The following is a 12,479-nucleotide window of genomic DNA, read 5'->3' on the forward strand; positions in this document are numbered from 1 at the left end:
CAGCTCAACAAATGTGAAATGAAATGGGAAATGGAGCTGCTAAAACAAAGTTATTAAGAGCAGAACTAAGAAGGCATACAGATGTTTCCACTTACCCTGTTTATTTCCTCAGCAGCTATACAGAAACACCATAACACTGCTTTCACTCAACAAAAAGAAAACTTTTCAAAGGAATAGGAACTTTTTAAAAAACATGAGAGAAAACTAGAAAATCCAGGAAATGTACCTTAGCTTGCACCCACTTAACTGGAAAGAGTGACTCTTGCTTCATATAAACAATTGTCAATTTTCCAGATTTGATCAAGTTGTGTTTTGTTCCCAAGTTATTGTTCTGCAGACGAACTGGATTTAGCTGGTGTCATTTCATCTTTTATCAGTTTATATTTGAAACTTTTAAGAAAAAAATATTTTGCAATGTCAGTTGAGAAAATAGAGCTGCAAACTGTCTCTCCAGAAGATGAGGATGGCAAAGGAGATTCCCAGCCTGATGTTAGTGAGACCAAATTCAGCAATTCACATGTGGACTGGTACAATCGTGAGCTTCATTCTTCAATCTCTTTACCTAGTGGTAAGCCTCTCATTTACATTAACCTTTCCTTTAATACCATCTCTGTATCTAGTGATCTGTAGAACCTACACAGGCTTTTGATAATTATCATTTCTGGAATCACATTGACAAGGACAGAGAGAATTGATTAGGTGAGACCTTCCTGCCCATTCATTTCAGCAGCCAAATTTCTGTGTTGCTTCATAAAATCTGGATGCGCTGTAGACATATTTATAGGGCTAGTACAAATCTTAATTCCGAAATAATAAATGCAGCTGGATGACCAATTGATTGTTTTCTCCATAGTTATGTAAAATATTTTTATTGGTGGCTTAGTGGGTTCCTTTAAGAATTACCCTAAATTATAGGGCAATACATTTTCCATTTGATAAATGACTGGCTTCCATCTTTGCAATGCATTCATGTTTTGATTTTGTAAAGAATCAAAGCAGACGTTAATGGTGTTTAAAATAAGAATAGTTGATTTGCTACAGCTTGGTGTATTTTTAAAAGAAAAGCAAATGCTGAAACATTTCTCTAAGTGTCTTTGGAATAATAATGAGTTTTTCTATGCTGAGATTTTTCACCTGAACTGGCCCTCTGTTTTAGAACTTGCTAGCAGCAGTAAAGGAGAAGGGTTAACAGTGGGTTTGCTAACTGAGCTACTCCTTCATTAGTACGTAGCATTCATATTTACACCTAATTTTCATGATATGCTTCATATACACTTGTGTGATCATGATCAAATGGGAATGATTCGCATGGTTAGTCTCTCTAGTTTTGTGTGTGTGTGTGATATTTATAAGCATCACAACTATGTAAGATGGAAAAAAATGAACAGCAGGATTTGAGTCCAATGGCACCTTAGAGACCAACAAGATTTTCAGAGAATAAGCTTTTGAGAGTCAGAGCCCCCTTCTTTAGTGAGCTGTGACACTCAAAAACTTATACTCTGAAAATCTTTTTGGTCTCTAAGGTGCCATTGGACTCAAATCCTGCCATTCTACTGCAGACCAATACAGCTATCCACCTAGAAAAAATTAAGTCCTTGACATAGATTTGGAAATGGTTCTAAATCTGCTGGTTGTGGCAAAAATTTGCATGGTAATAAATTTGAAAAATAAAAAGAACACCAGCAAGAGCTGGGAAAAATGAATTTAATGATAAAATTAACGTACTACGTATGTGTTCAAAGAATGTTGAACTGTGGGGCATCTAAATTCTACGACCGATGGTCTGGCATTTCAATGTTTTGGAAGTCCTAATTCCAAGATGGAATCCACCCATATATATTCTAGAACTGATTATATGTAATAATTTGTAATCTGTATTTGGTTATAAGATTTTGTTATTTAATGCGCATTAAATAAATATATTAAATCTCTTTATTTAATATATATTTTAAAAACCATGTAGGATAGAAGCTGGAGAAGCAGATCCACACTGTGTATATGAAACAGTTAAGCTAATTATTGTTTATGTGTTACCCCATTCAAGAATAAAGCTCTGTGTGTGTTTGTGTATGAATATATATCACCTTTTTATCCTTCTCTTTCTCCAAGGAACTCAGGATGGCAAATATTCCTTCTGCTTCTTTTACCATCACAATAGTTATGTGAAGAAATTTAAGCTGAATGATAATGCCTAGCCAAGAGTTAGTTAGGGAACTTCATGAGTCAAGATTTGAACTCCTGCAGCCCAGCACTCACCGTCACATCAGTTTGCCAGCCTTTCCCTCACCGTCCATTCCTGTGCTTCCTCAGTTAGGGCTGCCATACTCCAGGTAGTGGCTGGAGATCTCCCAGAATTATAACTGATCTCCACGTGACAGAGATCAGTTCCCCTGGAGAAAATGGTTGCGATGGAGGGTGGACTCTGTGGCATTATACCATTCTGAGGCCCCTACCCTCCCTAAACCCCACCCTCTCCAGACTCCACCCCCAAAATCTTCAGGAATTTCCCAACCTGGACCTGGCAACTCTATCCTCAGATAAGGCACTTTTCTCCTGATTCACCTCTGAGAGCCAAGCTACAAGTGACGCCTGACACAGGTTGGACACTTGTCAGCTTCCCTCAAGTTTTGATGGGAAATGTAGGAATCCTGGTCTTGCAGCTGTATTGGAGAGCCAAGCTGTAAAACCAGGACACTTACATTTCCCATCAAAACTTGAGGGAAGCTGACAAGTGTCCAACCTGTGTAAGGCATCACTTGTAGCTTGGCTCTCAGTATCAGAAAAAGATGGTATGGAGCAGTCTGGTGAACAAAGCTGACTTGCGACTTTTGTTTGAAAAATTATAACTGCCTAACACCACTTCATGCAGGAATGGGAGCAGGCATGTGACTAAACAAATGATCTGCCCTGTGATGACTAGTCTAAATGTGAATGGAAGACCATTGAAACTACCTGTCATTACCAAAGTATTTGCTAGTCCCATGGACTTGGCTTCCATGCCATGCTGCTTCTGCTTGCACAGCGCTTCATCTTTTGCAGAGGCAGTCCTCCTGTGCTAAGCAAGTTCTGCTGATGTTAGGCCCTTCCATTGCCTTAAAAGACACTGATCTTGTGTGAATGGAAGTGTCTAGTGTCTAGCCCTGAAGGAACTTGCTTCACAATGGATCTTCTTTGCAATGGAAGACATGAACAGTTGAAAGCAAGGCATAGGATTGAGGAAAAAGATGTTTGCTTTCTTAAAGCAGTGCTGCGATCTAAATGAAGGACAGAGAGTTAATGCTGATTTACAGCAGCTTGATTACAGGCTTCTAGCAAATGGTAGAGTCAATGATATTGTAAATGGACTGGGACAAGCATACCTGCAGGACTGCCTCTCCCCATATGTATCCCAGAGAGCGCTAAGATTGGCAAATAAGAACCTACTGGTGGTCCCTTGCCCCAGGGAGGGCTGGCTGTCCTTGACCAGGGCCAGGGCTTTTTCAGTCCTGGCCCCAACCTGGTGGAACTCTCTGTTGGAGGACACCTGGGCCCACCAAGACCTTATATCTTTTCAGCGAGCCTGTAAGACAGAGATGTTCCACCAGGTATATGGCTGAGGCCAGTCTTTGATTGTTTTAGGAGCTTCCTTACCAGACCCCTGCCAGAGGGGTGACAAAATCATCTAACCACCACCACCACCACCCACACACACACAAGTGCAGTCACTGGAATATTATTAACTGTGACCCACACCCCCACTCTTTTGTTTACTCTATGACTGGAGAAATTGGAGAGAGCTGCCATCTGAGATGTTGTTCCATATGTATTTTATGGTTTTTGGATTTTAAATGTATTTATATGTTTTAATGTGTACTGAGCATTTTATTGTATCCCTCCCTGGGCCTGTTCGTGGGGAGGGCGAGCTAAAAATCAAATAAATAAGAAAGAGTGGGAAGAGGATGTTTAAATTGGGTTCAGGAAATGAAACTGTTGGTGGGACCTTCCTTGAAACTGCTCCCTAAAATCTTAATGTTTTTCAGGAGATCACAGCACTTTATTCATGAGCACTCATGTGATGAATTGTTGGAAGTACTTATATCTTCCTTTCAATTTCATAAACACTAGCCCAGGATATGTCATTACTGAATTATTCAAGAAGGCTTTTTACTCAGGTAGGAGGGCTGTACTAGAAGGAAGTAGTCTCAGATGCATCAGTAGAAGGAGAGGGACCATAGACTTTACCACCACTGTGATGTCTGTTGCTTTGGATATGATCCTATTGGATAGTTCTATGTTGTTTAATGTGTCAGTCTTAGAATTGCTTCTGCTGTTTCAGCATTTCTTTAACCCTGTATTGGATTTCTGCTGGCTTTAAATCTTTTCAAAGTTGCATTTACCATATCCTATTACACAGTGTGATCTGCCTTGAGTTTCAGTGAGAAAGGCAGAATATAAATAAGGTAAATAAATAAGATTTGAAAAATCTTTACTGTCAACAGTTGATTTCAAGATGTATCACACCTCTCAAGGGACCTTACGTCCACCTTAGGTGCAATCACTTGTTACTTCAGGAACTGTAAACAACCCCTAACATCTGAATGTAAATTATTCTACTTTCATCTAATAGCAAGAAAAATAATCTCACAGGAACAGAACATACATCTAAAGCATAACGATACATAAAATTACATGCTAAAGTAGGAAAGGCTGAAGCAAATTACACAGGCATTTGTGGGTTCTGTTTCTGAATTTTACTTAACCTGTATAACCACAAGCACCTATGCAAAGGTAAGCCACAATCTTGCTACACAAGTCAAAGTCCCATCAAAGCCAAACGGTTCTAAGCCCAGGAAAATGAATGGAGAAAATGAAATGTTAATGTACTGTTTGCCAAAATGTTGCAATGTATTACAAACATTTGGCAATTTGTTTGTTGAAGCCTGAAATAGCAGCTTGGTCTGGTGTTTTGTGATGCTCACTAGTGTAGTAGTTAATAGGTCCCATTCTGAAGTGCAGCAAATCATTGTTTTAGGTCTGTTATAGGAATGCTGCAAATTTTACCATGGACGTATATGACAGTTGATCTTACCATGTGCAAAGGTGTTAGTCAGACATTAGTCAACCAACCAGCCTGTTTGGTTCATGGCAAACAGACATGAAATTTCCCAAATAGGTTTGCACCGTGTTTTTGCAAAACTCTGCATGCACAACGTCATTGCTGATCTGAACCAGCCAGCAGATATTAGTATTACTGGGGCCTACTTACATGAACATGGAAAGGTAGGATTTTATTAAATCACAGCATTTATTTATGATAGGTTAATATGATTTGTGATTGATTTAATTATCTATATATAAGTAATTATCTGCTGAGTAGAACAGTTATTCAGTAAGGACAAGGTGGGGATAGTAGAACTCATTCAGGCTGTATGAGAATGTACATGAGTAAAAAGCAAATTGCATTGTACTACATGGTTAGGAATACAGTGAAACAACCTGCAATCAGGACTGGCACCAGGGTTTCTGGCACCTGAGGCAGGGGGCAGTTGCAGGTCTGTTGCTTCCCCCCGTCATCATGCAGCATGCTGCTAGAGCTGGCCCCATTGGCGTGGTGGGTGGCTGGGATGGCGCACAGGTGGCCTCCTAGCCCTCCTACTTGGTTGCCATGCACCGCCCTGGCCACCTGCCATGCCAGGCCTGCAGCTCTGTACTGACAGTGGCACAGGGCGGCTGGGTGGGAGTGCTGGGGGGCTGCCTGCTCAGATTGCCCCGTGCTGCCGCCTCTGACTCGTGCTCCCAGCCAGGTGCAGCAGGTGGCTGGGGAGGCACACGTGCATCCTCCCAGCCCTCCCACTCCATTGCTCTGCACACTGCCCTGAATGCCTGCTGCGCCTAGCCCGCAGCTGCTGTGCCCAGCCAGGGGCACGTGCTGGCAGCAGCGGTAGCGTGGGGCAGGAGGGCTGGGAGGCTGCAGCAGCTGTGGGCCAGGCACGGAAGGTGGCCAGGGCAGCATGCGGGTGGCTTCCTATCCCTCCCGCTCAGTCGCTAGCACTGCTGCCACCAGCTCCGCAGCACACACCCCTGTCCCCGGTGCCCCCTCCTGCACCTCAGCGCTCGAGGCGGCTACTGGACCTGCCTCAATGAACGTGCCAGACCTGCCTGCAATAGCTACAAATGGGACACTGAACTATTAAACAGATGCCTGAAAAATCATCTCCTTATGTGAGACCAATGAACAGGAGGTGTTTGTGGATCCACAGCCTGTTAGAAATAACATAGTGTGAACACAGTTAGTTTGATAATATTTCATATTCTCTGCATGCTTATGTCAATTGCATTTTTAACAAATTCTTGTTCAGGATATACAGAGCTATGTACATTTTCCTGCAAACATGACATGCCCCCCCCCCATTTGTGTAGGTGTCTACACATTTGCCCGACTAAAGCTGCTTGTCTTTGTCTCCATTGCTCTCATGGTGAGAAGTAGCAGAGGTTTCTCTTATGCCTTCTTGGTTGTTTCCTATAGTGAAACAAATGAGGATTGACATGGATAAAGGAGCTTGGGCAGACCTGATTCCTTCCCCTCTTGTGCAGCCTTTCCTTCATCCCTGGGTGGCTTCCCATTGGAATCAGTGATCTCCTGCCCCCCTGTTACAGGTGAATTTTCATAATAATGGCCCAAACCAGTTATACATTGCTTCCTCATCCTTACATAAGGACGTAACTTAGCAACAGTGTGGAACATGTTGATAACCGTTTCTCTTGCTGAAAAGGACTGCATTGCTCTGAAATGAGTTGAAAAAATAACATTTACTTTCAACATTTTCCTATAGCTAATTCTTTCTCGAATCAAATCTTCAAAGAAGAAAGCCGTTTGTTACAAATGTTACCATGGTTTAGCTAAGAGCTGAATGAATCACTATAAATTCTGTCTGGCATTCAGAATCTTGTCTCCTAGGAGATATTTTCACACACTGAGCCATCATTAATGATAAGATTAGGGCTTTGTTACTGCAGCCAAATTTTTAGACCTTATTTCTTGGTTCATGGATTATTGTTAGGGAGCATTAAATATGAATTGGCCACTGTGAGGCAGTATTGCAATCAAGGCTTAGGAGTTCATATAACTGAATGTTCCTTTGTAAAAAGTAAAATTCCTCCAATTGTACAAGTACAATTAGATGTAAAGACCAAGGTTCTATGATAGCCTTCTTGTTAACAGCTCTCTATGTGCCGGGAATGCAGGGAATGTGAGCGGGCAGCATTCAGTCATGCAATTCCTTCTAGCAGGCAGTAAGAGTATAGCCAGGACAGAAGTACAGTACTTAAATAAGCATAACTAGTCAGGCCAGCTCTAGAGTGAGATAATCTGACCAATTTGTCTCAGGTGGAAGAATTTGGGAAGCAACAATCTCCCATTAACCAGTTGTTCACTGACTACCTGCCTCTCCCACCAAGGGGCTGTAGGAGTTAGTTACCTGTGAGTTACCTCAAATTTCTCTCCTGCTGATAGGCACAGGGCAATCATGTTCATTATTAAGAGTGATGGAAATGTGAATATGATAATCTCTCATCATATCCATCATTTTTTCAGGGGGAAATATTTGAAACTGACATGATTTTCATAATTGCTGTGATAACATGCATTTTTTAAAAAAAGAACAAAGTACAAAATACATAGCAACAGCTCTTAATAGGTGTGTGAGAGACAATGTAAGCGGAGAAAAAAAACAAGTTTTATTTATAGTCTGAAGTGTGTCTCTATGTGTTATGTCATGGATTTTGACAGGAAAATGTGTTTGATTTTAATGTAGCTGATTATTATCAAGTATTTGTTCTTAATCTTCTTTTCCCTAATATTTAGTTTAGACTTTTTAATAGTAGAAGGATTAGAATATGATCTCATGTTTTATTTTATATGAAATTCTCTCTTGGATCTTGAAACTTTATTTTGAAGTAAATAAAAAGCATTTGGGAATAATAGTTGCCCCCCATTTGGAATGAAGGGGCAGACACCAGAGTTGGGAAATCGAGGGATGCTTTATCAAATTACCACAACATAACCATCAACATGGTAAGGGCTTAACTAGTGGTATGTCAGGTCCTAGGGTCACTCCTGGACCTCTGCCCTGACCTGTCTGGGCAAGCCCCCACTGCCCTGGGTGTGAGCCATCCATGTGCATGGCTGGTCAGGTGAAGTGGTTTCCCCCCTTAAAGCTCCTCCACCCAGTTGTGAAACTGGGGGGAGGACTGGCTTGTCCAGGGGTTTCCCACTAGAGCATCTGTCCTCGCAACTGGGCTGTAAAGCAGCCAGCTGCTCCTGACAGACTCTGATTCCCCACCAATAGGGATATGTCAAGGAGGCTTACCAGCAACTTCTAACCTGCCACTGCCAAGGTCAAGCCTCTGCTTAGGCCTTTGCACCCCATGGGTGGCTTAAAGCCAACCTGAGTCCTTGCCGCATATCATTCCAGAAGATGTTGTTCCCTTTCACCGATAGGTGAACTCCATCCCCTCTGTAGAGGTCAGCAAATTTGGCCATGATTTGTGGATGGGACAGATAGATTACCAATTCCTCCACCAATGCCTTAAAGAGGGCTCTTTTAGCCTTACACCTAGTCCTCTCAATTGCTTTTGGGTCCAACACTCCTTACTACATGACGTGAAAGCATTGCAGACCACATTAACATTAAACCACCAGGCCATTACTTGCCTATGCGCTGCAAGCCTGTGTGAGCCTGTAACAGAAGGGCCATGCTCTGCAGCCAAGGTCATTACCTCCAGGTGAATGACCAGAATGTGAGGAATAGGATTGCTAGGAGAAATGGCAAACTAGATTGCCCTGTACACCTCTGCCCAGGAATCTGGGCCAGCAACCAGTCGGCCTCAAGGGCAAGCTAACCAGTGCCACCTTCAAAAGATGCTAAAGCAGTGTATACAGAGGTGTTATAGAAGAGCTAAAGCTCACCAACTAGAAACAAGCCTTCCTCCATAAGGTGGCTTCAGTAAAGAAGTTGAGGTCCTCCCACATGCCTGCTGTAATCCTAAGTTTGATATGCAGAAACTGTGCGGTAATCGTGGCCTTCTTACAGCCATGGACAAGTGATGCATGCTCCATCAAGAAAAAAAACTGAAGCAGCCAAAGGCCAAACCTGAGACAGAGCACCCATTTAGTTGAGCCCTGACTGCATAGGATTGGACCTTGAATGACAACCCAACAGCAAAGAGTTCTCTGACAGGACCGGGAGGAGGCAAAATGACAACTCAGTGTTGCCGTTGGCCCTTCCGCACCAACCCCACACTGCTAAACAAACTGATGGCCCAGTCGAAGAATGTATAGTGCACAGAGCAGGAATGCACTGGTATGGCATCATTTACTGGGCCCCACTGTGCAGTAGTGTGATGCTCAGCTACAGCACCCTCGCTGTTCTTTGGATCTGGAGGCCACCTTTGGGCTATTGTGCAATACACTGGAAGATTATTCTCCTTATTGACTCATGAATTTTTGAACTGTACCAGTTGGACTTTGTTGTACATGTTCTATACCAGTTGAATTGTTATGCGTAGTGATTATTCTACATGGGTTTATTTATTGTATTCACTATATGAGCACCTTGCACTTTAAAAGATTACAAATAGAAAAATAACTTTAAGAAGTTGGTGGAACCTTGTAGTTCTTAGGTACCCACTCATGACTGTCCTCTAAAGACCCTCAAGTTTAATAAAGATTGGACTCCAGGGGGCATTTTTATGGGCCCCCAAAGATGGTGTCACCAGCCACTCTCCAATCTCCATTATTCCCTATGAGGAAAACTACATGGAGGCTATCTAGAGGTCTGGGGACAGAATTTTGCAAGCAAAATCCATCACATTTTCAGGGGACCTACCACTGACTTCCCTTTAAATAACCCCCAACTTTCAGGAGGATTGGACCCTGGGGTGCAATTCTGTGGGTCCTTGAACAATCTGACCCCACTCCCACATCAGCACCCCCCTGATCATGCTGTTCCCAATGATGGGGCCCTGCTGGGCTAGGCAGGAAGGCACCTTTTGAAACAAAAGGCTCCTCCTCACCAGAGGAGAGAGCCTTTGGCGCGAGCTGAAGGGCGAGAGCTAAAGGGCTCTAGCCCTGTGGCTCTTAGCCTGGTGATCTGCCTGGGGGACCTGAAACTCTGCTAGTATACTGGTTCTGCTAGTACTCTAGGTATATTTGGAAGGCAATCATGTCTACTGAAGCCCCCTTTGCAGTCACCTGCATGGAGTGTGCCATGTTTGTTTTCCTCCCAGAAGAGAAGACAGAGTTCACTTGCCAGAAGTGTAAGCTGGTCAGAGTTTTGGAAGAAAAGGTTCAGAGCCTGGAGGAGAGGATCACCACCCTTCAGGAGATCAAGGAGGGAGAGGATTTTATTGACAACAGCCTGGGGGCTCCGCACAGCCAAGAACAGGAAAGTCAAGGAGGAGAAGAAAGAGTTGATCTCCCTTCTGAGCCTCCTCTCAGATCTACAGTACAAACCCAAAGGCGTCAACAAAGAAGATGCTCTGGTCCACTTGAGCTCAAGAATCGCTTTGAAGTGCTAGAGATGGTGACAGAGGTGACAGTGGAACGAGAACCGCAAAGATCTGGAAGAGGGAGTGAAGAAGACATGGGGACACATGGAAGTAGAAAAAAACGGAAGGTGGTAGTCGTCGGGGACTCCTTGCTCAGGGGTATGGAACGCCATGTCTCTGGGCCAGATCCCCTATTCCTAGAGATGTGTTGCTTGCCGGGAGCCAGAATTCAGGATATTACCGACCGGCTGCCAAAACTCATCAAGCCTGCTGATAAGTACCCGTTTGTGCTGATTCATGTGGGAACGAACGACATGGCTTCGAATACTGTTGCAAGAATTAAAGAGGATTATGAAGCCCTTTGAAGGCAGTTGAAGACATTGGGGGCTCAGGTGTTATTCTCTTCTATACTTCCAGTCACAGGAAGAGGAGCACGCAGGGAGCAGACCATACTTGAGGTGAATCGCTGGCTGAGATGGTGGTGTCGGCAGGAGCACTTTGGATTCTGGGACTATGGGACAGGTTTTCTTAGAGAAGGCCTTCTAGCACATGATGGGCTTCACCTCTCAAGGGCAGGGAAGAAAACATTTGGAACGAACCTGGAGAACTTCATCAGGAGAGCTTTAAACTGATGCCACAAGGGGCAGGGGACGATCGACATGGCGACTTCAATGATGAAGTGAACACAGTGGGGACCCACCTGGGTAGGAAAGGTCAAACAAAGGTACAAGGCTACAAGTGTCTATATATCAATGCCCAAAGTATGGGCAATAAGAAAGAAGAGCTTGAGCTTCTATTGCAAACAGAGGGCTACGATATAGTTAAAATTACTGAGACTTGGTGGGATGATTTCCATGACTAGAATGTGCTAATAGATGGGTATGAGTTGTTCAAGAACAACCAGAAGTGTAGAAGAGGAGGTGGAGTGGTGTTGTATGTGAGGAGAGGGCTTGATTGTCAAGAAGTTATGGAGAATGGGGCGGACAGCCCGGTGGAAAGTATATGGGTAGAAATAAGGGGAGGAAGGACAAAGGGTATTATTGTTGGAGTCTGCTACAGACCACCTGACCAGCGAGAAGAAATGGATGCTGCCCTCTTTGAACAGATTGGCAGAGTATCCAGACATCAGAACCTTGCAATCATGGGTGACTTCAACTTCCCCGATGTGTGCTGGGAGACAGACTCAGCAAAGCGTCATGAATCACGCAATTTCCTGACCTGCCTGGCCAATAACTTCCTTTTTCAAAAGGTGGAGGAAACTACAAGGGGCTCGGCCATACTAGACTTGATATTAACCAACAGGGAAGAATTGGTAGATGAGATGAAGGTGGTGGGGACCTTAGGGGGAAGTGACCATGTCCTTCTTGAATTCCAGTTGCTGTGGGGAGCCAAGGAAGTTCATAGCCAGATTCGTAGGTTAGATTTTCGTAGGGCCAACTTTGATGAACTCAGAGGCTTGATGAGAGTCATTCCATGGGGGAGTGTGCTGGAAGGGAAAGGAGCGAATGAAGGGTGGGCCATTCTCAAACACAAGCTTTTGCAAGCTCAAGCCCTCACTATCCCAGCAAGACGGAAACATGGTAAGGGCTCCAAGAAACCGATGTGGATGCACAGAGAGCTCCAGAATAAGCTAAGGGAGAAAAAGGAAATGTTCAGGAAATGGAGAGAAGGACAGACCTCTAAAGAGGAGTATATGAGGGTTACTAGGTACTGCAGATCAGCCATCAGAGAGGCCAAAGCTCAGTATGAGCTGGGTCTGGCCAGGAGGGCTCGCTACAATAAGAAAAACTTCTACAGATATGTGAGAAGCAAATGCAAGGTAAAAGAGGCAATTGGACCGCTTTTGGGAGTAGATGGAGAAACTCTGATGCAGGACAGAGAAAAAGCAGACAGGCTTAATGACTTTTTGCCTCTGTTTTCTCCCTGAAGAACTCAGGCACATCTAGAGAGAG

The 12,479-nt window shown here is 43.7% G+C and overlaps 1 protein-coding gene across 1 annotated transcript in view; it reads left to right on the plus strand.

The window, feature by feature from the left end:
- The first annotated feature begins 414 nt into the window (after nt 1–414).
- The window catches only part of ANO3 (anoctamin 3), a 511,447-nt gene continuing 499,382 nt past the window's right edge, over nt 415–12,479 (plus strand). The window contains exon 1 of the mRNA XM_054972310.1: nt 415–568. Within this exon, the coding sequence (XP_054828285.1) occupies nt 415–568 (154 nt within the window). The remainder of the gene's footprint in view (nt 569–12,479) is intronic.

This window comes from Eublepharis macularius, chromosome 2 (genome assembly GCF_028583425.1).
Source record: "Eublepharis macularius isolate TG4126 chromosome 2, MPM_Emac_v1.0, whole genome shotgun sequence".
Taxonomy (NCBI): domain Eukaryota; kingdom Metazoa; phylum Chordata; class Lepidosauria; order Squamata; family Eublepharidae; genus Eublepharis; species Eublepharis macularius.